The 26647-nt window shown below is 36.2% G+C and overlaps 1 protein-coding gene across 1 annotated transcript in view; it reads left to right on the top strand.

Moving 5' to 3' along the window:
* LOC109109519 (disco-interacting protein 2 homolog A-like) overlaps positions 1-26647 on the top strand; it is a 136063-nt gene that overhangs the window by 78353 nt on the left and 31063 nt on the right. The window contains 6 exon segments of the mRNA XM_042730677.1: positions 7206-7277; positions 12423-12542; positions 13338-13448; positions 19284-19538; positions 22347-22478; positions 24288-24320. Of these exon segments, the coding sequence (XP_042586611.1) occupies positions 7206-7277; positions 12423-12542; positions 13338-13448; positions 19284-19538; positions 22347-22478; positions 24288-24320 (723 nt within the window).

Genomic DNA, 26647 nt, shown 5'->3' with positions numbered 1-26647 from the left:
GGATCCACTTGGTTGTTCTGTGTAAGAAGTAATGATACCTGGTTAAACACAACTCGTTCGAGTGTTTTTGTAATGAAAGGAAGGAGAGAGACAGGTGTTTAATGTAGGTTTTTTGAGCAGTGGGGTTACCCGAGCCTGCTTGAATGCAGTGGGGAAAGTGCCTGTGAGGAGAGATGTGTTGATGATGTGTGTGAGTGATGGTAAAATTGTGGGACAGATTGCTTGGAGAAGGTGTGAGGGGATTGGGTCTAGTGGGCATGTTGTAGGATGGCTGGAGAGGAGAAGTTTGGATACTTCTGCCTCAGTGAGGGGACAGAAGGAGTAGGGGGACGTTTTAGGCGTGGATGTGGTTGGTTTGAGTTTGTGTGTGTGTGGAGCTGAGAACTGACTGTGAAGAATGTGGTGAAATCATCAACTGTTATAGAAGTGGTGGGAGGTGGTGGAGGGGGACAGAGGAGAGAATTGAATGTTTTGAAGAGGTTACCTGTGTCTGTAGCGCTGTTGATCTTGTTGTGAAAATATGAAGATTTGGCAGTATGGACTTGAGCAGAGAAAGATGAGAGCAAAGATTGATACATACTCAGGTCAGACAGATCTTTTGATTTGTGCCTTTTTCGCTCTGCTGCCCTGAGTTTGGACAGATGCTCACAAAGAACATCGGATAACCAGGGGTTAGAAGGGGTAGCCCGTGCTGGCCTGGAGGAGAGAGGACATATATTATCTAGTCTAGAAGTTAAAGTAGAGCATAAAGTGTCAGTTGCTGCATTAGTGTCCAGAGATGAGAAATGGGTAGTTGAGAGAAGAAAGGAAGACACTACAGAGGAAAGATGGGGGGTGGAAGGGTTTTGTCACAGGTTTTGTCTGAAAGTAACAGGTAGAGCGGTTGGTGGTACACAGGTAGGAATATGTAGGTTAAATGTAATGAAGAAATGGTCAGATATGTGTAGGGGATTTAACAAAATGTTGTCTGTAGTACAATTGTGTGTAAATTAAGTCAAGTTGGTTGCCTGATTTGTGAGTGTTTGTAGTGGTAAGGCGTTTGAAAAAAAATGAAGCTAGGAGTGAGTGGAAGTCTGCAGCATAAGGCTTGTCCAGATGAATGTTAAAGTCGCCAAAGACTAAAAATGGACTGTCATCCTCCGGGAATGAGGACAGCAGACCATCCAGCTCTTCTAGGAAGGTGCCCAGGAGGCCGGTAAATTACCATAATATGGAGTTTTATAGGCGCTGTTACAGTAATCACATGAGTTTCAAATGAGTTATAATTGCATAGGGGAGAGTGGGTTGAGTATTTCCAATTGTCAGAAATTAGCAAACCAGTGCCCCCACTCCTCCCAACCTGCTGAGGGGTGTGAGAGAAAGAGAAGTTGTTAGGCAGAGCAGCTGGGGTTGCTGAGTCTTCTGGACGAATTCAGGTCTCAGTCAAGCCCAAGATGCTGAGTGTAGATTGCAAAGAAAAAAGCAGAAATTAAGCCAGCTTTGTTGACAGCTGACTGACAATTCCAGAGACCCAAAGAAAAAGAAAGAGGTGCAGTAGAAGATGTACAGATACTGTAGGACGCAGGTTAGCAAGATTGCATTGCCGTCTGTGAGTGATGTTAGAGTGTTGATGCGAGACAACTGGAATGTATTGAAAACACATGATAGAGGTGGAAGGGAGAGGACAGAAAGGAGTGTGCAAAAGGCAAAAAAGAGAGTATTTAAGTATGTTGCCCGGTTTTGCTCTGTAAAGTTGCGTAGCTAAAGTCACAGGTCTTTACAATCGTAGGTCTTTACAAACGTAGGTCTTTACACTCCTAGGACTTTACGCTCATAGGTCTTTATGCTCGTAGGTCTTTACGCTCGTAGGTCTTTACACTCGTAGGTCGTTACACTCGTAGGTCTTTATACTCCTAGGTCTTTACACTCATAGGTCATTATGCTCGTAGGTCTTTACACTCTTAGGTCTTTACACTCGTAGGTCTTTACTCTCCTAGGACTTTATGCTCATAGGTCTTTACGCTTGTAGGTCTTTACACTCATAGGTCTTTACAAACGTAGGACTTTACACTCGTAGGTCTTTACACTCGTAGGTCTTTACACTCATAGGAATGTACACTCGTAGGTCTTTACGCTCCTAGGTCTTTACACTCCTATGTCTTTGCACTTGTAGGTCTTCACATAAAGAGGCTGAAGACGAGGGCTAAACACTGACGCTTACACCTCAGCTGACAGACAACAAACAAATACACAGCCACCTGACACTTCAGAAAAAAACAGCTGTGGCCGCCTTGTTAAATTAGCACACCCAAAAGCCTATAGTTGGGCAATTGTTCAAATTGAAACTAAAGTTTGCATGTAAGTGCAGGAACGGAGCAATATAAATAAAAGCTCCTTCTTAGCCGACGGCTATTACTCAAATTACAAATAAAGTGCAATCAAAGATACAAATTACAATGAAAAATAGCAGTAGAAATAGCTTGAGAATTAAATAAACCTTTTTAGCAGCAAGTATCAATTTAAACAACAGATGCAGAAACAAAGTATTAAGCAAACACTCACGTGCTCCTTCTTGCTCTGCTGACTGATTGCTTCTCCCCATATGTATTTTTGTGATATGTATTTTTTCTGAAAGCCACCACATACAAGAATCACCTCAAAATTGACCTCGTTTACTTTTTAGTACTCTTTTAATGGTCTTAATGTACACAAATGATCAGCTGGTGCCTCATCCCCAGTTTATTCTATTGTCATGAGGCACAGCATACTCATCTTCATAGGTTTATCTTTGAAGTCAAAATCTCACCTCTGCATGTAAACAGCCCAGTTCAACAGATATAAATTGGCTGGAGAGTGTCTGTGGGGCAGCTGTGGCCATCTGACAGTGCCTCCATCAGTAGCTAATGGCCAGTTCTTATGGCTTGATGTGGGAGGGATGTGCACCTGATCCCCATCCATACCACCATCACCTCTTATTGACCGCACAGGGAGAGCTCATTGACCTTTGACTTTTATCTTCAGGCCCTCTGAACTATAGCACCATTTAAAACATAATCTTCACAACAGAATCTCAAAGCTCCTGCTGTGGAGCTGATCATTAGCCAGATGTTCTCATGATTCAGAATATTTTTTGATTACTTAATACAATTTACGATAGTATTGGTCGTGGTCAGTGGCTAGTGTGAAGGTGTGGCCAGATAAGCAATATTTTGGCAACAAAATCCATTGTCAATAGTGTAGCGATGTATGAAGCACATCAAGCATAGAAGCCATTTTCAAACCAAGCGACTTTCTGTTGGTCAGTGTGGCAAGTTTTAATATAATTTTGTTTATTTGCTGAAATTATATATATATATATATTATACATATATATATATATATATATATATATATATATATATATATATATATATATATATATATATTATACATATTTTTTTTACATGTATGCTATTGAATGAAATTGATCATAAATTGGCTGATAATGGATATTTAATTAACTAATTTAATTAAGTACATGTCCATTTCCCCCTTTTTTACATGTATATTACTTATGCCATTATCTAGCATTCACTTAAGTTCCTTAAAAATGTGAATAATTTCAATTTCTCAAAATGAATATTCAATTTTCATACTGTATATTATAATGTTTTGATGCCTAAACTTGTAGCATTTAACATAATCGATTTTATATTTTATTTTTCTATATTTGTTTAGATAAAATAGTGGCAAATTTTAATAACAGCCGTTTATTGTTCATTGGCCTTAACATGAAAAAAATTGGCTTACTGATTGATTTTATTTTTATTTTTTTAAACTTATTTAGACAAAATAGTATATAATTTTAATATTAGCCATTTATAGGTTATTTACGGAGCCCCGCACATGACATGCAAGAAAAAAATAAATAAATTGTGCGCAAATTTTACTAATTCGTTCCCTCAATGTACTAAAACGTGCACACAATTACTATTGCGTTCCCTCGATTTACTATTGCGTTCCCTCGATTTGCTAAATCGTCCACACAATTTATAAATCGAGTGAACGAAATAGTAAATCGCGGGAACGCAATAGTAATCATGTGCATGTTTTAGTACATTGAGGGAACGAATTAGTAAATCGTGCACACGATTTAGCCTACTATTTTTTCCTGCATGCCATGTGCGGGGCTCCGTAGTTATTGGCATTAACATGAAGAAAAAAAAGACCAGCTTATCAGTATCGGTCGATTTATTTTAGTTTTTAGTGTTTTATTTTCCAATTATTGAAACAAAATAGCATAGAATTGAATTCTAAGCCATTTATCGATTATTGGCCTTAACATAAAATATGTATATATGTGTATATATATATATATATATATATATATATATATATATATATATATATATATATATATATATATATATATATATACATATGGTTTTATTGCTATTGATCAACTGATTTTAGCTTTTAGTTTTTATATAGACAGTGTTTACTTATATAGACAAAATACTTTAAAATGTTTATATAATTTATCGGTTATCCATTTATCGGTTATCCACCTTAACATGGAAAAAAATATGAGCATGTCGTTATGAGCTGATTAATTTTAGTTTTAAAATGTTATTTTTCATTTATTCTGACAAAATTGTATATAATTTATCAGATAAATAGAGCACAAAAATGTCTTATCGGTAACGGCCATAATGTTACTATTAGTGCACAGATGCTCTGTTTCTCAGCACTGCATTCTGTATATATACTCCATCTTCACTAATCTGTGGCCCAACACTGTGGCCTGGATGAGCTAAGGTCCCCTGTAACAGAAGGAGGTAGTTCAGAGAGGTTGTGTAGGCTGGAGAATAGCCATCCTTTGTGTGTTGCACCATTCTCTGTGTTTGAGCAGACAATGCATGCGTCAGGTCAGCTGCCTGAGCTCTGTTACAGTAGAGCATTGTTTGCATTATCCACATTTCGCTCTGGAGACAGTAGACCTCTCAGCTCTTGACGGTGACTCAGGGGCATCTGTACACACTGGCAACAGTGTCTGCTGATCACACCTCTGCTGCTGCCCACTAAAAATCTCAGTCATTCCGCTTGTCTGTGAACTCATCCATCTTTCTCGAAGACAAGCCTTGTTTCTAGCTTTCAGCATCAACTTTGGCATATCTTTGAGGTATAATGATAGGGTTTAGTGGCTGTTGTGAACTGCAAGTTAGCTGTGTTGATTGGTGACCCAGCTGTTTGAGTGGTTTGTTTTCCCAGCACCCCCCTTCTGGTGATCTGCGGAGGTTTTTATCATCTTTTCTGGATGGCTGGGAAAGGCGCGGGGAGGGGAATGTGTCAGAGACTGTTTGGGAGGCTCACTTTTCTTTAGTGGTGTCAGTCAGCAGGGATGTGGCCTCCACATTGAATCAATATGGCTTTTGTTGGTGGAGAAAAAGCTCCTTTACAGGCTTGGATCTTGGAGGGAAGCAGGGTGATGCAGGGTAACGAGGGAATAAGCATTCCGACACAAGGTTTCAACATTCCCAAGCAGGATCAATGTGACACATTGCAGTGTTAATTTTCAATCCTCATCTTTGATTTTCCTCACAGCCACAGCGCATACTCCTACAAACCAGTCAACGTGACCTGATTGGTTGGTTCACTTGGTGTTGTTCATTGATTTCATGCTTATTTGGCCTGTTTTATCATTATAATGTCTGATCGTGGGTTTCATGTCAATAATCCCAGCTGAGCGCTTGGTATAATAACTGTCAGACATCTCATATACTCAGACCCCATCACACAGACTCCATCCATCTATCATAGGAAAGACTCAGCTGACCATGACAGTCACAAATGGGACCACTTTTTCAGCTTTATATTTGGCTTTCGTATGTTTTCAGCTCTCATATTATTTGATTTTCAGTGTTTATTTCCTCTTCATATGATTGAAGAGTAACTGAAGTGTGGCAGGCTGAGGTCTGCCCGTGCCATTGCGGTGGCATTACTGATCGGAAAGGTCTCCATTAGTTTATAAAATTGCATGTGTCTCAGACAGCCTGTAATTAGGCCTGTTTGTATCAGACCCCAGACTGCCGTCAGCAATATCTGCTGGTGGAATAAACAGGAGGAAAATCGCTCCAAGTGTGTCAGTAAAATTATATTTTACTAACTATTCATAAAGTTTGGAGTAAAAATTCAATAATTCTCAGCTGGTTTATTAAACATCTGCTAGAACTGACTAGCGTGGTACATTAAAAATAAGGTTTGTTTTAGACTATATATTATCTTCTGTTGAATAGTATACTATCGGTCAAAAGTTAGGTCTTTTTTTTTTACATTTTAATGTTTTATATGCGCAACAAGACTACATTTATTCAATCAAAATACAGTAAAAACAGTAATATTGTTACAATATTTTCATTTTCTATGATCAAAGCTGAATTTTCAGCATCATTACTCCAGTCTTTAGTGTCGCATGATATTTCTGAAATCATTATAATATGCAGATTTGCTGCTCAAGAAACATTTCTTATTACCATTTATGTGCTGCTTCATATTTTTGTGGAAACTGATGCATTTTGTCATGATTCTTTGATTAATATAAGTTCAAAAGAACAGAAGTGCTTTGAAATAGAATTCTTTTGTAACAATGTAAAAGCTTTTACTGTCACTTTTGATCAATTTAATGCATCCTTGCTGAATAAAAATATTAATTTCTGACTATTTTATTTGATGTAATGGCATTTATGTGTCCAGACTTTTTGTTTCACTGTCTGTCACCAAAAGGACCATGTTGCATGTTGCATATAACCAGTGTTTTGTCGGATATTATGAAATATGAATTCATATTGCTGAATCAACTCGGCTATATTTAGCTCTATGAACAACAGTAACGTTAAAGGGTTAGATTAGGCTCCTTAAGGTAGTTATTTCAGTGCAGTATTGTCTTTTCATCGGGGTTGTTTTGATCAATTAAATATTTTTTTAGTAAAAGGATGGTTATAAGCTCAGGTATGAGTGCATATTGTGTTGTTTTGTTCTGGACATTTGTGTGTGTGCTGCCAGTTTGCAGTGCATTGCTGTTACTAAACAACAGTTGCGGAGCTCAGCGCACCAGCGGGCTGGTGAACTTTCTCTGTGCCCTGCTGTGCCAGGGTGATGGGCTGACGCTGAGCAATGTGATGCCAGCTTTTCAAACACAGAATACATGATTCATCACAATCCCTTTCTTTCTCTTTCTCTCTCTGTAGGTGACATCACACAGAAAGGCTATGAAAAGAAAAGAGGGAAATTATTGGCGCCCTATATACCCCAGATACAAGGTAAACAATTCCCTCTTATCAACTGTAAATCCACTGTTTAATGAACTATTTTAGCAGACTGTGCATGCCTAGGTTATAAAATCTTCAAAAATATTTGACCTTCATGAGAGGTCTACATTTTACTGCGTTCTGGATTGATCTGCAATACATGCACGGTTTCGGTACTGTCAAGGATACGCTGAACTAATGGAAACAATGTGTGTGTCTCTCTGGGGAATAGCAGTTATCCATGCTATAAAACTAAAATCTAAGTTCAGGGTTCAAACTGCCTCAAACTCTCAATTTTTCATGTCTTTTATTGGAAAAAAAAAAATGAAAATGCACTGAAAATAAAACAGTTATTTATGGTTCCTTGTCCTTTTCATGTCTTTTATTGGAAACAACAAAATGAAAATGCACTGTAGTTCACCTAAAAATGAAAATGATGTCATTATTTACTCACGTTCTCCAAACTAATAACTAATAAATAATAAAATCAAGATATTCAGCAGAATGTTCACACTGCTTGTTTCCAAGTATTCTGTAGTTATACAGTTTCTTTGTGTGAGGAATTTTTTTATTTTATTGTTATTAGAAGAAAAACTTGTTATCTGACATTGCTCTAAAATCTTGTTCATGTTTGCATTCAATAAAAAATAAAACTATCATGTTATTGATTCTGTGACCTGCCACATTTGAATAATAATAATAATAAAAATACAAATATATATATATACACATTTTTAATGAGTGTGAATTAATCAGGATGAACTTTTGGGTGAACTCTTGCTAAAAACACAAAACAAAAATAACAAAACAATCCACTATTATATAATACAATAATACAATCATTTCATTTTAATATATTTATTTTGTTATTTTTATTATTTCGTTTTAGTAATTTTAGTATTTCAACAAAAAAAAGTTAGTTGCTAAGACAACTTTTTAATTTTAGATTTTTTTCTTCATTTAATATTTATTATAGGTATATATGTTATTTTTCAGCTTTATTTCAGTTACATTTTTTTAAATAGTTTTTTTTTTTTTTATGTTTAAGTTTTACAGTAGTTGACAGTAACAGCACTGGTGGGAAAAGCCAGAGAACAGCAACATAGGAAGAGGGTACAGGTTACTGTATCTTCCTCATCCCAGATCAATGGCATCTCTTTTGGAGATTTTGTTCACACGTGAGGGTCAATAGTTAGACTGTTCATGTCTGTCCTAACAACCCCCTCAGGGCTCTCCTTCCCTCACTGGGTGCTGGATGACAAGCTCAATCTATATTCCTTGTGTATGTTTAATTTTAGAATGGCCCTGCATAAATATTTTATGATAGTTGCGGTGGCTTGTGGAAAAGTGAACGTCTGTCTGGGCCCCCGCTCTATATTTTTGGTTTGGCTTTGAAACAGGAAATTAGGACTTCATTTTAAATTAGCCTCACAGCAGAGATTGTTCTCCATTGTGGGGTTTGTCTTTGTCATTTTCTAAGCTGGCAGACAGACCACCACACTTTCCCCCACGATCCTCTGAGAAGCCACTGTGAAAAGAAGCACACATTACTTATAATATACTTTAAAAGAATATATTTACTGTGTGAAATGAATGTTATATTTCTGGGCACTTAGTTGCATGTTAATTGCAATTAAATTAAAATATATTATAGTTTAAATTGATATTAAATGCAATTAGCTGAACTTCAGGGTGATTACCTCAGACTAAAGAAGAAAACACCACACAATTTGTGCTGGAAAGTTCTATCACCAGTATTGTACTCGTGCACTAGGGCTGAACAAATCTAAGCAGCTAAGCTATTTCTTATGTAAGCAAGATCAGTTATTAACAAAGCCTGTTTCTGTTACTCAGTTCAGTTCTTAATTTGCCCAAATCTCAAATCTACCTTTTTATGTAACCAATTAAAGCTCATTGCAATCAAGACTCTAAATGAGACCTCATTAAGGCTGGCACGTCTCCTAAAAATCTTCTAATTGTTACATTGTGGCATCTTCTGAAACATTGCGTTCAGATCTGACTAGTAACAATCGTTTGGAAGCAGGAATGTGATTGGCTGGTTATCAGCCAACTGTGGAGGGACATTTTTTTGCTTAGCAACTGGACAGAGTTACTTGTAACATTTATGGCTCAGTTGTCTTTGCACATAGTTGAGCTTTTGTGAAGCCGTACTGTTGAGATCACACACACTATCAGGACATTGTATATGGATAGGCCATGCGTTTTAGCTCTGAACCAGAGTTCCTCATTTGGTTTGATGTTGCAGATTGTGTCTTACTGTCCTTATACAACTTTTCCATTCATAAGCTTTTGTTGAGTTAAGCAGGATTGGAGGTTTTGTAGTGAAGTGTTTCCAAGAACCAGAACTAAATGGAGTGAGCATGTCCTGTTCAGTCCTCACAGGACCCAAAACTGATAGCAACAGCAGGAATCTCATTGCAGCAATTTGCAATGGAAGTCTATGGAGAAAAAGAAGTCCAGAGAGTTTAAAAGCAGAAATTAGCAGGTTGTGTGTGTGTGTGTGTGTGTGTGTGTGTGTGTGTGTGTGTGTGTGTGTGTGTGTGTGTGTGTGTGTGTGTGTGTGTTTTAAGCACTTATAGTAAACCTTCCATTCACAAATGTTTGGTATTTGAGCTATAAAGCTGTATAAGTTGTGATTTACTGCTGTTTTAAATGCTGTAAAGGAACTCATGTTAAATCATGTTTCTATACACCATCAGCCAAGTTTGGGGCAGATGATATTTTATATTGGTTTTGAAATAACTCTCTCTCTCAGGCTTTTGATTAAAAAAAGTAATACTATAATATATAAAATAATATATATTTTAAAATGTCATTTATTCCTGCTGATTTTTCATCATCATTACTCCAGTCTTCAGTGTCACGTGATCCTTCAGAAATCATTCTAATAATGCTGATTTTATGCTCAAGAAACATTTCTGATGTTGAGAACAGCTATGCTGCCAAATATATATATTTTTTTATCATAGTTAGAAACCATGATACTTACTTTATTTATTTCAGAAATTTTTAATGAATAGAAATAACTTTTTTTTTTTAAATGGAAATCTTTTGTAATAATTTTGTAATAACTTTACTGGTACTTTTATTCAATTGAATTCATCCTTGCTTGGAAGAAGTAATAATAATAATAATAATTTTTACAAAAAAAAAAATCAATAAGTCACTATTCACCAAAGCAGAATTAACACATAACGTAGTGCAGAATATTCTACTAATCCTAAACTACTCCTACAGTCGGCAACGCCTGTGTTTATACATCTTTATGTTCTGTGGTTAAGTATGTGACCTCACTTTGGTTGTTTAGGGATATTAGCCCTCATTGAGCCTTAATGAATGCTCCACCATGTCAACACAGTCAGCCAAAGTTTCTTTCAGTGATTCAGGGGCTTAGAGGTCAGTATGAAGTGGTTGCTAGGCAAACGGTTTGGTAGGAGGTAAACAATCCTTTGTCGCTTACTTTGGCTTTCCTGGAAAAAAAAGATAATAGGTCACTACTTGTCTTAACCTGTGATAGATGTTCCCCCAATGTCACAAAGTTTCACTTAGGTCTGAGGCATGACTATGTTTTTTTTTTTTAAATGTCCTTCATCTGTCCCTGTGTTTGTTATAAATGAATCCTGAGGTATTTTTAGCATTCATTGTACTCTTCCTGGTGTGATAGATGAAGGGTCACTAGACCTCAGATCAGAGCATAAGCCTCTTTGATTTCTCATTTTTGCTGCGGCAGCTACAGCTGTGACGGCTCTTATGTAACCGCAGCGCTGCGTGACTCATCAGTCTTAACCTTCTACAAGCTGGAGATTTCTCCAAATTCAGAAAAACTATGCTGATATTGAGCTCCCTGCGGTTTAAGATTTAATTAATCGGCTTAAATGCAGGATTGACACATCATTTACCACTTATTCTCAATTGAAGTCCATCCTCAATAGGCTGTGATTATAAAGTAAATGTACTATATTCAGGTGTGTGTTTCCTTTCTATTCAATGCCATTTTTGTTAGTTATTTTGTTTTTTTAGTTCTAGTTTGAGTTATTTTAGTAGTTAAACTACATAAAAATAGCAACTAGCTCAAATAAAAAGTTAGGTTTTACTTTTTTATTTTATTTAATTCAGTTAGCTCTTTTTTTTCAAGTTTTTTTTTATGGTTTTAGTTTTAATTCTAATTAACTATAATTACCCTGATTCTATGAAAGGTGTATGTAAAATGCATCCACTACTGTTATATGTTCTGTTATGCTCTTATATTAATTTATTTTTGGTCTCTTATTACAGTATATCTTCACAATTAGCGGGCAATAAAATAGGCAATTTCTTCCACCTAAAATTTGTGTCTGCAACAAATTAGTTAGTGTCATACTTTTTTATTTCTGAAGCATTGCACGGTGTAGCTCCGCTAACAGCTAAATTCCAGTGGTCCGAAATGTAATATATATTTATAGATTTCTATATAATATAATATATATTTTTTTAGCTCATATTGGAGAGAAGTTCTCAATGGCAAACTTAGTCCCACAGTCTTAGCTGAAACTTGTTTTGTAAATTACCCCTACCGTCTGCGGCTGTCACAGCAGAACAAACTTTGCTCCTGTGGGTTGATGTAAGATTTGTGTGTCTCTTCAGCTCATGTCTGTCAAGTTTGATGAAGTATTGTGAATGAGACACTCTGCATCAGCACTGGCTCACCATGAGAACTCTGTTTGGAGCTCAGATGTGGTGTAAAGGGCCCATTGATCTCAAGGTGTTGTATTACCCAGACAGCAGAGAAGTCTGAAGTCAAGAGAAGATTTATGTCGCTATCTAAATGCAAGGATAGCATTGAAATTGAATAGTGTCACTTCGATCATTTATTAAAAGTAAATTTCTCACTGTAAGAGTTCATTTCTGTAAACCCAGTAGGTGTAACAGTGTTTTACTGCAAAGTTTAGTGACCTTTATTCTGTAATGCTGGTTTTGTAAATTTTTAATGTACTGTCATTTCTTCCGTGCCTAGCGGGCCCATGCTGAGTGCTTCAGTCCATTTGTCATAACTGCCCTACAACAAAGTTAGCTTACTAATGGGTAAAATGTCAAGCATGGAAATTGAAGTAATGCATTTGACTGAGATGATCATATTCTGGCCTGTTTTGTGTGCAGGTGTAGATCCGTCTCTGCAGATAGAACATAGGATCCAAACGTCGTCACAGGTGGCCCCTCCAGGGTCCAAACAGAACAAGCCCCGGGCGGCAAACTCAAGGGATGAATGCTTTAGATCAGGTAGAAACATTTCTCTGTTAAGCTCTGTAATCATGACGGACAAGCACAACAGACACTGATTGACTTATTATGGACTTGACTAACTATGAAATTAATATGCTTAAAAAATGTGCGTACTTAAGTGTGAACTGAATGTATCATTTTCAGACACTTCATCACGTTAATTGGAATTAAATAAAAATATATGTTATAGTTTAAATTTATATTAAATGCAATTGGCTGAACTTAGAGTGTTTTAACTACTTAAGTACATGTTTTATGTAATTTCATAATAACTCCTATAGTCTTTCAAATATGGTGAAAGTGTGCTGCTAAATGTACTGACTGTATGCATTTGCTGTATGATAAAATACAATATATTTAAATTTCATTTCTACTGAATCTTTTATGTGATGTATTTAAATATAGTAGTAATTTAAAGTTAATTATTAAACATTTGTAATAAAGCTGCAATTTATGTGTTACGAAAGTGTCATGCAATTTAAGTGTCATGAAAGTGTTAAACCATTAATATTATTACTATCTGCAAGTATACTACATGTGCACATTTCTAGGGGCAGTTTCACTATTGCATGTTAAATTATTACTAATTAACTTGCATGTACATTAAATTAATGTGAATGAATCATCAAATCATGTGAATAAAGGAAGCAGGCACCTTGGCGAGAAGTATATTATTATTATCTTGTTATTATGATATCTGTTCCATCATATCATATAGACATTTGGGATTTGAAAATGTCCGTTCTCTGATGTCTGGCTCATCTTAAGTTGGCACTATTTGTGTCCCCACAGACCTTCATACAGAAGCCGTACAAGCAGCCTTGGCAAAGTATAAAGAGAGAAAGATGCCGATGCCCTCCAAGAGACGCTCTGTTCTAGTGCAGTCTTCAACTCAACCATGCAAACACACAACAAAAAACACACACATACCAGAGGCAATAGAGCATTTTCTATGAAGGCTATAGGAGAAAATGTTTTGGAAGCAGTTTTACTTTATATTTTAACTTGTCGGCTGACAGCAGTTGACAATGTGCATTTCAGTCCTTGATAGTATCAAGATGTTTTGACCTTCTGAGCCTTGGGAGAACAATGCATAGTTTTCTGAATAATAACCTCATTATTTACACAAAGAGAACAGCCTCTGACCACTCAGTTCCCAGACCACCTTCCCACATGCCTGCATATGGAGATATTTAACAAAGTTCCAGCTTTATTGACCCACTGGTTGCATATTTAGCTGTATGAGTTATCACATTTAGTTAATACACAAATGTCAGCTATCACAAAATGGCCAAAATCTTGTTTTTCATCATCGCTCATGTGACTGAGTTTCTTTTAAGTATTAACTGATTCCCTTGGAGAAATTAAGTTGACACAAGGAGGACACTTGTTGACAGTAACAGTACAGAGCATTAATGACTGCTCAGATCATTAGATTTTTTTAGATTTTAAGGAAAAATATTTTAGTTCATAATGAAATCAGGGGCAGCTGTGGCCTAATGTTTAGAGATTTGGACTTGTAACCCAAAGGTCGCAGGTTCGAGTCTCGGTGCTGGCAGAAGTTGTAGGTGGGAGGGAGTGAATGAACAGCACTCTCTTCCACCCTCAATACACATGGCTGAAGTGCCCTTGAGCAAGGCACTGAACCCCCAGTTGCTCCCCGGGCATTTTTCTCCCCCGGTGTATTTTTCTAATGAGGAGAAACCTCCATTGGCCCTACTTTTAATCTCATTGCTGTCTTGAAGAAAAAAAATGATAAAAAAAAAAATGAAATCACATTTCAGTAATGACAACTCTCAAAATAGATTTTAACGGCATTTTATTGATAGGAAAAAGAGTGTACAATTTTATCAGCATAGATCTTCTACGTTGGTGCTGCTGGCATAAACAAAGCCTTCTGCTGTAATATATTCAGATTAGGGCTTCCCCCTAATACTTGACTAACCATTAGTCGACGGAAATAGGCTTAGTCAATTTTATTAGTCGCTTAGTCGCAGAAAAAAAAGAAAACAGAAAGTGGTGAGGTCACGTAGTCCATGATGGACAGATTATTCAGAACATGCAAATGTTTGTTTTGTTCATCGACCTCAAATGTGGCTTATCTGAAACATGTAAATAGTAGCATCATTACATGGCCGCCCGCTTTAACGTTCTCCTAGAAAAATGTGCGCTATGCAAGTGTTTGTGCAGAGTGTGAAAGCTGACTGCATGTCAGTTAACTTGAAGGTGCTGGTGCGATCATTTGCATTTAACTTAAAATACTCCATCATTTTTGGTCATTCAGATTAGAGTTAATACATCTTTCAAATCTGTTAAAAGGTCTTTCATTTGTGTGCATTCACAATAACAACAAAATGTTGTGTTTTTGTAAAATAATGAAAGCAAACGGTGCAGATTATGTTGCGCATGAAATGTGCACGTCCACTGTGGAGATGACGAGTCAGTGTCGTCGACTTCATCACTGCAGTCGAAAATACAGAAGACGCTAGCTAATCAATGAATTATTATGATGCTAAGACAGTTTTTTTCCCCCTGAAGCATTAGTAACCTTTACTTCTGTAGTGTGCTGTGGAAATTATGCGTGCACTTGAGCGCTGATAGGCTATAGGCAATTAAAGGCTCATTATTATGAATTATGTGGTTTATTAATATAAACGTGCGATTAGTTTACTGATCTTTTAGTCTGAGAAAAATCTTTAGTCGAGGGCAGCCCTAATTCAGATTAACAGGTATTAAAATACATGATGCTTCTGCAAGGTAAAGTAGAAAGAACCCTGTAGTAGATCTAGACAGGTGGTGCTGGGGAGGAGGAGGGCTGAAGAAAACAGGACGGAAATAAATAAGTTTGCATATATAGGAAAGAGAGATCGATTGGCTGTGTTGCCAATCTGCTATTCTGAAGAGTTTTATGATCGGTTTTTCATTCCTATTGGTTATTCAGTGTTATATCTGTATTGATCTTGTTATAACAATAAGAGTAAATTTGGCCTTTCACAGTTTATTTTGTTATGTCCGATGATTTCTTTATGATTACACATTATTACATCTTGTGGTCAGAAAAGCTCATCTCTCTCCTCATGTTTGTGTAACGTCTTTGCTTTGTCCATCAGTTTGGATTACATTATTGTCTCTCCCTGTTTGTTTAGTGTTAACGAGTTTCTGATTCTTGGTGTGCTGATACACTCTTCTGTCCTTCTTCGGTCAGAATGATAAAGTCAGTGAAAGGTCATAGGGATTAAAGGTTCAAGGGTGGGGTCAGATCAGCATAACGGGCACTTTCAGTGTCGCCCCCCTGTGGGAATTGGTAATGGTCCGCTAATTCTTTTGTGCCCTGGATGCAGTAATGCACACGCACACATAAAGTGTCTAAGCTGTCTGATTGCCCCGATGGAGATGATCTGATAACCCATCTGGCCTGTCAGATACCCCTCTTGCCCTATGCCCCATCCATGCTTACCTCATTCTTAACACACTGTGGTCAGTTTTAAAGAAGTAGTTCACCCAAAAATGAAAAAAAGTCATTATTTACGTTTTGATTACAGACTATATTGCTATATACATCTTTTAAAAAGGGCTTTGTATGAGGAACAAATCAAAATTTAAGGCATTAATTGCCATAAATTGCTAGATGCTGTGAAATCTTACCCTTTAGTTCTACCCCAACACAAATCCTATTTTCACCTGCATATAATCAAACATTTCCTCTTGCAATCAGTCATGTAACATGCAAAAACCAGTGGAGTTTGGTATCACTGACATCAAATATTCTATAGCAATAGAGCAGCTTTATTACAGTGTGACTGATTTGATTTAACTTCTGTCTGGATCTGACCAGCTTGAAAAATGCTGTCTGACCCACTTTCCTTGCCGTTTTTGATGTTGTCTGTCATCTTATACTGTTGTGCATTCCTTATCCTGTTAGCTCCTGGTCTGTTCTGTCCTGTGAAACTGTGCCAGGTTTCTTCTCTGGACGTGACCTCAGACTCTTTTCTGGTGGAGTGACTGATAGAGAAGTTTAGAAGAATTATTTCTGTTTTAAAGGTCAGGGTTTCAGTACAGCAGTTGTTAAAAGTACAGTCTTTCTTCGTTTCTGTCTTCTCTTGACACACCTACTCATTCCAGTTCATTTCTGTCTCATCCTTTCCCTCCTAGTCATTCTCAATTTCTCTCTCAAATCACTTCTCTTCTCCCATGACTCTATTTCATGCCTATTGTCTCTGTCTCTTTCTCTTTCTATCTTGCTCTTTCTGCATCTGTGTCAAGGTTGCTCTCCAAGTGCCTGAGGACATGAAGTGAGAATAGAATTACAATAGTTCTCACAATAATGAGCCTAGTTTTTAATGGGGTTATTTTGCGAGCTGCTCATAAATTATTATACATGCAGAAATTTTAAAGCAATTCTGATCACATTGGAACAAAATTCCTAAGTCTGAGTAATAATAGTGAGGTTTGATTTTGCAAGATTTGTGTAAGATTTTTAATTTTTTTTTTAAAGATGTTCACCAAGACTGCATTTATTTAATCAACTCCTTCATAAGAATGCTGGGTTTTGAAGAGATACATTAGGCTAATGCCTTTCACATTTAATGCATGACTGTATGTTGCTCAGTGTCTGTCTCCTAATTTGCTGGACACGCTCCATAGTAATTGCTCCCTGTGGGTGATTAATTGCATAATTATTGTTAAATGAATCTGCTACCACCTACAGGCTTCTTGTCAGTCAGTCTCTCTCTCTTTTGTCTTTTTACACATTCATTTGTCCCTTCTTTTCACGATTAAATTCTGTGCACGTCTAAGCTGTTAAATGGTGAAAAATACAATAAACAATAAAACTTCTGGCCTGGTGGACAGTAAAAAAAATCTATGAATTAACACTGAAGTAAATTAAATATTAAATCTACTAGAAAAACACCAGCTCATTAGTGGCAATGCAGCCTAATGATCATTACAGTTTACTCTTCTAATAGAGTTAGTTGGTCATGAATTCACTGAGTTCTGTTTCTCATTGTTGTTACACTTTTTAAATCCCAGCAGAATGATGAAATAATACAGATGGTTTAGCTATATGGCATATTTTATTCATTAATTGGCGGACATCTGTTATTTTCTGTGGCATTACGTTTGTAATGTTTTTATAATAGGGGAAATGATGTAGTCATGTGTGTTACCATAACTGCAGGCCTCACATGATTCGTTTCTGACCACATGAGCATTACATCATATGTATTTTCCAGCTTAACCCCTGGCAGTTCTCATCAAAGTGATATTTTAGTCTGGACTGAGAACAAACGCTTTTGCTTTATCTTCCATAACAATCATATATTAGTCCTTCTGAAGTTTATGATGGATGCTTTGAATATAGCTTTTATTTTTCTTTTATAAAGCACAGTGGTTCCAAAAAAGTATTTTTAAAGCTTCATTTAAAAATAAAATGAAGATTGTTAACTCTGAAAAGATAAAACAATAATTATACTGTTCAAAGTGATGATGGAAAGTCATTTGACATTGGCCATGAAATTTTAGTTGATCATGTTGATAGTTAATGTGTTTATTTGAGGAGAACTGACTTCATACATCCACTACCAGCTGATTAAAAGACACTGGACAAAAAAATTGAGTACACATAACACTTGACACTTTCCTTTACTTTTGGAGGCCACTGTAAGTATGTTAGTATCATATCGTTATTTCCGAGAGTGCGAGATCAAGAAAGGCAGATTTTTTTTTAGATGGGTTAGATCAATGGTAATAACTAGTTATGTAATGCATTGATTGTTTGAGGTCTTTAAGGCTATGAAGTGATAATCAGACTCTGACATGTTATCCAACTAAGTGAGTCTCCAATGCAATGCCGTTTTTCATGTTTCCATATCAGTTATAATGTGAGAGGTTCATATATCTGCATAATCTATATTCAAAACAAACTTTAAAAGATATTAAGAGTTTTACCAGAGCAGTATTTTCATATGTTTTTAAGAGCTGTTGAATGTTGATCTGTGTTATTAATAACAAATGTAATACAGTCAGTCATTAGCATGAAAACTCTTTGAATATATATGCCAGTTACATGCAGTGTTATTTGTATACTATAAACTAAAGTATACTATACTTTTTTTTTTTTTTGGTAGATCTCTGATCTTAAAACTGTAATACATTCAGCATGGCTCAACTCAAACAAAATACAATTTCATGAAACCTCAATTTAGAGGTGTGTTATTATTTTCCATATGATCAGACTTACAATATCACCTGTAAGTAAATGTAAACTTATATTAAAGCACAGACCAAAATGAAAATTTGACTTGGACTAGTAAGTGACCGTCAAAAACATCCTATCAACGACATACTTGGCTTCATAAGATAATCAATTTCCCCATAAGACAAATTACCATTTTTAGGTTTATTTTATCCAGTATGGCTTCGATTTCAAATACTGTCTCAGTTCCATAAATTAGTTTTATAAATTCTCTGTTTCACAAATCACAAATCATTAACATTTGAGAAGCGTCTCGCTGCAGACCAGAAGATCCAGGGGGCGTGGTTGGATCTAGATCCAACCACTCCCACCTTACATTTACCTAAACCTACCCCTGATCCCTAAACCTACCATTCTCCACCCCCTAGATGTGGATCCAGCCACGCCCCCTGGATCTTTTGGTCTGCAGCAAGCCCTACTTGTAACATTTTGTCAAATTGAAATAAAACTGTTCCACCTAACCGTTAGTGCTCTTGTTCTTGACCTCCCAGACACCTCCTCTGCATCAGAAGACGAAGGTTCGCTGCGCCGGCAGGGACGGATCGCCTCCTCGTCTCCTTATCAGGCACATCCTAGCGTTGAGCACTGGTTTAACAGAGTCATCCAGGGCTCCTCCACCTCATCGTCCGCATCCTCCACCTCCTCCCACCCCGGAGGAAGACCCCATCACGCCACAAACACCACCTCTGCTTCAGCCGCAACTGTACTGGCCGACCTCATGGCTCACACACAGCTAGGTCAGTGCCCAGTTTTTAAAAGATATCACACTATCATATAGTAAGCAACATAACAGCTGTCAGCATTGATAATAATGTTTCTTGAGCAGCAAATCAGTATATTAAATTGATTTGTGACATGTGACTCTGAAGACTGGAGTAACGATGCTGAAAATTCAGATTTGCATCACTACACTGAATCACATTTCAAAATATACCCATCTAGATAACAGTTTTTTTAAATGGTAATAATATTTCACAATATTGCAATCAATATTTGCGATCAAATAAATGCAGCCTTGGTGAGCATGAAAAATCTTCTGACCTCAAACTTCTGAACAGTAGTGGACTTAAAAAGTTAAGTTAAGTTGGCTAATCTATGAGGGTCCACTAGCTACCCTGTTGAAAAAAAAAAAAAAAAAAAAAACAGCATATGCTGGTTAAGTATGTTTTGAAGCATGGCTGCTGGTTTGAGCTGGTTTAAGCTGGTTAAGTTCTGGTCCTAAGCTGGTCCTGAGCAGGAGCTTGTTGCTTAGGACCAACACATGACCAGCTAAGGACCAGCTCAAACCAGCAGCCGTTCTTTAAAACATACCTAACCAGCATATGCTGTTTTTTTCAACAGGGTAGACAAGCACCAAAACCAAAAACTGAAAATTCATGCTGGTCTTTATAGCTGGGTGGCTGGAATTGTGTACTGATCTCAGTCCTGGAGCTCTGATTCTGATAACCCTGTCTTACTCCTAAGTGCAAAATCATCAGCGGCCTTAAAAACAAAAGAACAGATCTTACGTTCATCTCTATAGTTGCCCATGTGTGCATGACGTGCTCACACACTGCTAATGTTTATAGCACAGAGAGCAGTTTACTGCTCTGCTGCTGCTCACGGCGATGATAAAATCATGGTTTTTAATGTCTTGGCTGCATGCTTGCATGGTGCATGGTTGGTTTTTAACTCTTTTTTTCCCCCGGTGTACTGGCATATCTTTAGGGTCCTGAAGCCAGTCTGTGCAGATAAAGCCAGCATTGGCCTTGTTAGTTTGACAGGCAAACAAAAGATCTGAGCAGGTTCCAGTTCTGCTGTAAAATAATCATTTTTGGCAACCTTCGCTGTTAATGATTCCTGTTAAAGGAATATCTCATGCAGTACGCACCCTCATATCGTTTCAAGCGATGATATTTGTTTTATAGTGACATAAAAAAGAAATGTTTTGAAGAATGTTCCTGCTGCTGTGTTCAATACAATGAAAGTAAATGGAGATCAAACTCTAAATATGACAAAAGGCACCATTAAAGTATCATAAAAGTAGTCCACATAACTATGTTTATACTTTAACTCAACACAGGGCTATATTTCAACATTATAAAAAAAAAAAAAAAAAAAAAAAAAGTAAAATACTGTAAAAATGCTACAGTAAAAACCTGTCAGTTGGTTAATTGTAAGTTCCGTTACTCTATACAGTGAAAAACTGTAATACATTCACTGGGACATGTAATTTTACAGTAAATTACCATTAAATATATAGTTGTTGAGAGTGAAAAATAACTGTACACTGACATTCCTGGAATTATCAGTTTAACTGCTGACATTTAATGGCTTTTCATTGAAGTAACTATGTTTCCTCTTAGTTTCATGACACTGTGCAACTTCTGTATAGTAATATTCACCTAAGGTTGTGGAAAACTTACTTGTGATGAGCTTTGATTCAACTTTGTCTTTAGCACTTTAAAGTTCAGTGGCAGTATATTATGTAAAAAAATACAATTAAATAAAAAAATAAAAAAATAATAATAATAATAATTTAATAATATATTTTTTTTTTTGGTGTATTACCATCATTTCAGTTAATTAAATATAAAACCCTTATTAAAAATTAAACCATTTTTACCATAAATGTAAAGCTTAAAATGTTGCTTAAATTTTTATTTATTTATTTTTATTTAAAAAAATTTTACAGGAAAGGTTTGGTGACCACAGCTGCCTTTTTTAATATATATATATATATATATAGACTTTTAAATGTCTTCTGAAATCATACAGTTTGTTTTGTGTGAGGAACAGACTGGCCTCAAACCTCATTCACGTTTGTAAATTTTAAAGATTGCAGAGTCAAATTGACTACTTTTATTGTGCTTTTTTGCTGGGTTTTGATCTGGACAGACCCTCATCGCTGTTCGCTTTCAATGTTTAAACTGTAACTGAATAAACATTCTTATTTTATATAAGTTTTGAACGGCATGAGAGTGAGTAACACCATAACTGCAGAACACATTCACTTTACTCAGCTGCTCTGCTCTTTACAGAGTTCTGCTTATAAACATTTGCATTCCCCTTATCTCTCCCTTTCTCTCGTCTCCTCCTCTTTCTTTCACCCTCTTTTTCTGCCTTTCTGGCCTTCTAGCTGGCCCTGGGTGCTCACTGTAAATAACCTCAGGTTTCACACAGTGTCAGAGCCGCTCTGTGGGTCCACTGTTCTAAAGCAGCCTGCCAGACAAACCCAGCTGTAAGAGGGAAGATTAAATGCAAAACAGTTGCTTGTTGGTTAACAGTGTGGAAATCACTTGTATATAAAAGACTGTAAAGCTCTTCTGTTGGGTGTTCACTTGGAATCAGAACATATTTAATGTTTAATTCCATGTTTTTGTCATTGTAGAGCTATATAGAGTTGAATTTTGGACCAATGAGATATTATGGCAGGCAAATCTTGTGGAGCTTCTTAAATATATGATAAATATCATAATTTATCATGGTTTGATCACAGAACAGTCCATCATGCATTATTATACTTTGACCTCCACTCACCTTTGACCTTTGGCACCTCATGACAGACAACCACAGTGCACCCCCGGATGTGACAGGCCTGTCGGAGCGCTCGGTGCATGCGGAGCGTCCGCAGGTGGCATCAGTGCGAGGGCTTCCACGCGGATACACACACACCAGCGTCATGGAGACCGCCGATGGTGAGTCCCCTAAAGCTTCAGCCCGCAGAGCATCTTCCTGTCTCACACGTCTCTTTCCTGTAAGAAAGAGGAAATATCATGTCATCTCTCCACAGAACTCTCAACACTACTGCGTCCAGAAGTTCAAGCTGACTGATTTGTGTTTAGGGATTGAGATTTGAAGCTAAAATGCTTAGCACACATTAATATAAATTTGACTTATCCAACATTCTGGATCATTTTTTTTTACAGTTCTTATCTATTGAAAAAAGAGTGGGATATTTTTGCCTGTTTTTTGTATGTTTCTGCTTGTTCAAGTCAAACAGTATCATGTCATCAGCATGCTCTTTTGAAGGAATAGTTCACTAAAAAAGGAATAGTCTGTCATCTACTCACCTGCATGTCACTGTAAAATACAGTCTCTTTTACTCTTCCACACATTCACCCCTAGTGTGTTGATAATACAACAACAAAAAAGCTTGTTTGCAGTTTTGTTTCCACCAATTTCTTTTTCGCAGTTTTTGTATGTATTGTGAACACACCAGGTTTAAAAGCGTGGAAGCATAACTAGGGTGACCATTTTTATGGGACGCATCCTTGTCGGGATTTCTTTATAGCCTAAAATATCCAGTTTTTGGCTGTTTGCACTTTGCAGATTGATCATTGTGTGACATTCATGGGAGCTATAGAGAGCAGAGCAGACAGCTCCTTATGCATTCGAATCGCTCTCGCGGTACTTTGGTGTAATTCGTTGATTGGTGCACAGCGACGCTTCAAGTCGAACGAACGCACAAACACATGTGCGTATTTGCATCGCTTTGATCGTTCTCTGTAGATCTTCTCACGCGGCACAATTGGTCGATTATGTACAATACCTGCTTGTTATTGGTCAAACTACTTTGGATGTTTTATAAAAATCCTGGCCGGGAAGTGTCCCATATAAATAGCATAGGCGATCTGACCAATCATAACGCCAAATCCACCATTTTTGTCCAACAAACAAATCAGATAGGAGAGTTGATTAACTTTGGTGGACTTAAACTTTAAAATGGTGTGTATTGATGTCTTTCCACAGTAGAAATAAAATACCTTCTAATGTCATTCATGTTTATTTTGAGCTTTAACTAGTAAATATGAAAAGACAGCGATCTGTCATGACACATTAAAGAGCCACAAAATGGTATTTATTGTTTGAATTTCTTTTAAAAAATTACAAAATTGAAAAGCTGAGACTTTGTTTCATACCTAAAGTAACCTTCTTTGTTGTTTCCAGTTTCCTCTTTTCTCCACAATGTATTTTTCATTGCGTGAGAACATGGTGTGTAGTGTGACAACAGCATGGCTTGTCAGACATAGCAACAGTAACTAAGGGGGGCAGGTCTTTGCGAAGGGTCAATTGTGATTTGAGATGAAAGGGAACTTTTTTAGCTATCATTTGGCTTTATAATGTCAAAATACGCATTGTGAGATGTATAAACTAGTGCTTTTTGTCACAATTTCACTGTATGTCCTTTTATGTTCCACTAAGGGAAAAATCATGAACCTTTTGACTGACATTAGCGTATACAGACGATGACTCATCAATTAAATATTTTTTTTTTAGGTGTACTGTCCCTTTAAGATATAGAGCTGAACATCACAACTATCAGCTGTGGTGTATTAGTTCTTGGATGAATGTTTAGTTTGGGTCAAACACAACAAAACTAAAAACAACAAAAATAATTAGACCGAAAGTTTATGTCTGCCATGCTAAATTTGAGTCACCTCAGCTCTGTAGAAGCAGCATGTTGTCATGAACGTGCATGTGTATTCACATTTTCTCTTCTTCAGGCACTGACAAGGGAGATGGGGAGGCCATGGATGGTATTTATACATGTTTATTTCAATCTGCCCCTCCTCCTGGTGTCTCTGTGCATCTGTGTCTCAGCTGTGACCTCTGTGTTAAACACTGTCTGCTTAACTCGTCCACTATTGAAATTACTATCATAAGAAAAGTATTTCCTCCTAATGTGTCTCTTTGTCTTTTTAATGTCATTTAATTATTCTTTCAAGGTCTTTTCGCAGCATTTATTTATAGATTTTGCATTATGAGAAGATACAACTAGAAAATGTTTTCAATGTGTTTGTGTTGATCTTTTGTGAAAGAGAAAGTACAGTACATTTTTGCATACTTTTAAAGAGTACTTATTACGGAAAGAACATACTTAAGTGTGAAATGAATGTAATGTTTTCAGATGCTTAATTCCAATTAAATTAAAAATGTTATAGTCTACCTTTATATGAAATGCACTTAAGTATAACTTAAGTACATCTGACAAGCATTTATACACTTAAAATACTTAAATGTTATTTCTATTGAAACTTAGTCATGTATTTAAATATAGTCGTAATTACACATTATGTAGTGATGAAGATAAAATTTAGTACTTTTTAAAAAATATATTAACCTTGAATGTAATATTTATACTAAACACACTACAGTTAAATTTATAAACAAGTACTTTACATGTGCTTTACAAGTATGTTAGTCAACTCATAAAAATAAGTGTACTTTAAAGCTTTCATTTGACATTAATACAAAGTTTACTTAAGGGTGTTAAGAAACATACGTTACACTTAAGTACACTTAAGTTAAATTTTTTTCATTATCTTATATTATCTGCAAGTACAGTTGCTGTTTTTTATATAATTTGGACTGAAATTAAACATTCTCTACAGTTAAGTGCACTTCTTTTTCACAAGGGAAAGTTTGTATTTAAGTAAATGTGAAGAGATAATTAGACAAATGGTCCTTGCTTTTAACAACTAGGTTATGCTATGCTCTGTTATTTTTGTTACTTTTTTATACGATATGCACTCTACAAAAGATACTTTTAGTAAAACATTTAATTTAATTTAAATAATTATGGCCATAAAATAGCATTGTAACACCTTTGATACTGTATATCACTGCAGGCCTACAGATTGATAAGCTTACAGTACATTGGTACTTACATGGTACTGCAAAGAATACTGTAATGCTACAATGGAAGATGTTAAACAAAACATGGTATTATAATGGCACCATGTTCAAAAGTAGTACATTTTTGTTGGCGAATACTAGCTCGGTTGAATAGTGTTGCACATTAGCCACAGTATCATGGTTGTGATAGTGTGTGATTATTATGTTTAATAATAAGGTTAATATGGCTTATGGACATTTATGAGGCAGGATAACAGTAGTTATGTTGTGGTTATCCTCACATGAGAGAGTTTATTCTTTAACTAAATAGCAAGAAGGGTTGTGTGTTTGGGGAGCTGTTACAGTAATTGGCTTCCTCGGGTCCTGCAGTGAATTCTGGGTACTTGAGCATGGTCTGTGAGTGTGTGTGAGATGCAGACAGAGATGAGGGGCAGACAGACAGCGGCTGAGGCTCAGGTGTCTCATGACAATGGAATGTCAGAGAACATCTCAGTCATGCATATATATATGACACAGCCATCTCTCTGTGGAATTCACAGACAGACATTTAACAGAGAAATGAAAGAATAGATTCATCATGTGAAGATGATCGTTGTGTCTTGATGTTTGGTTCTGTTCTCTCTTAACTATCATGTGAAAGCCTATGTTTACCTCAATAGAAACATTTGATGGGTGATTCTATTTTAAATGTTATAAACCAGCTGAGAAATGTTCCTCTTTTTTTTTTTTTTTTGCCAATGTAACATAAATATTACAATATATATTACAGAGCTTTTCTCTTTATTACACATGGGTGATTTTGTGGTGTTTCTGTGGCTGTCTGCTAAATTCATAATTATGTAGTATGAAAGAACAGTTTATATGGAAATTTGCTGAAAATGATCATCCATTCAGCAATCACAATTTCAAACAGGCACAGTAAATGTATTTTGGACAAGACATGTAATTATTAAATAAATACTATAATGAACAATGTATGCATTTTACATACTAAAGACAGTAACACCAAGAAATCACTGTAATAATAATAATAATTATAAAAATCATATAAATGAACCATCATTATTTCTTTGTACAAATGTCTTCTAAAAATATGTTCTTCTAAAGGATGTTAATACATTATTTGGCTTTTGGCCATTTTTTGTTATTACTTAATCTGCCTAAATCTCCATCCATTTTGATGATTTAAATATTTGTAATACATTTTTTTTCCTTCATTTCATGTAAA

The sequence above is a fragment of the Cyprinus carpio genome, chromosome B9 (genome assembly GCF_018340385.1).
Source record: "Cyprinus carpio isolate SPL01 chromosome B9, ASM1834038v1, whole genome shotgun sequence".
NCBI classification, from domain to species: Eukaryota; Metazoa; Chordata; class Actinopteri; order Cypriniformes; family Cyprinidae; genus Cyprinus; species Cyprinus carpio.
This window is presented reverse-complemented; position numbering and strand designations above follow the sequence as displayed.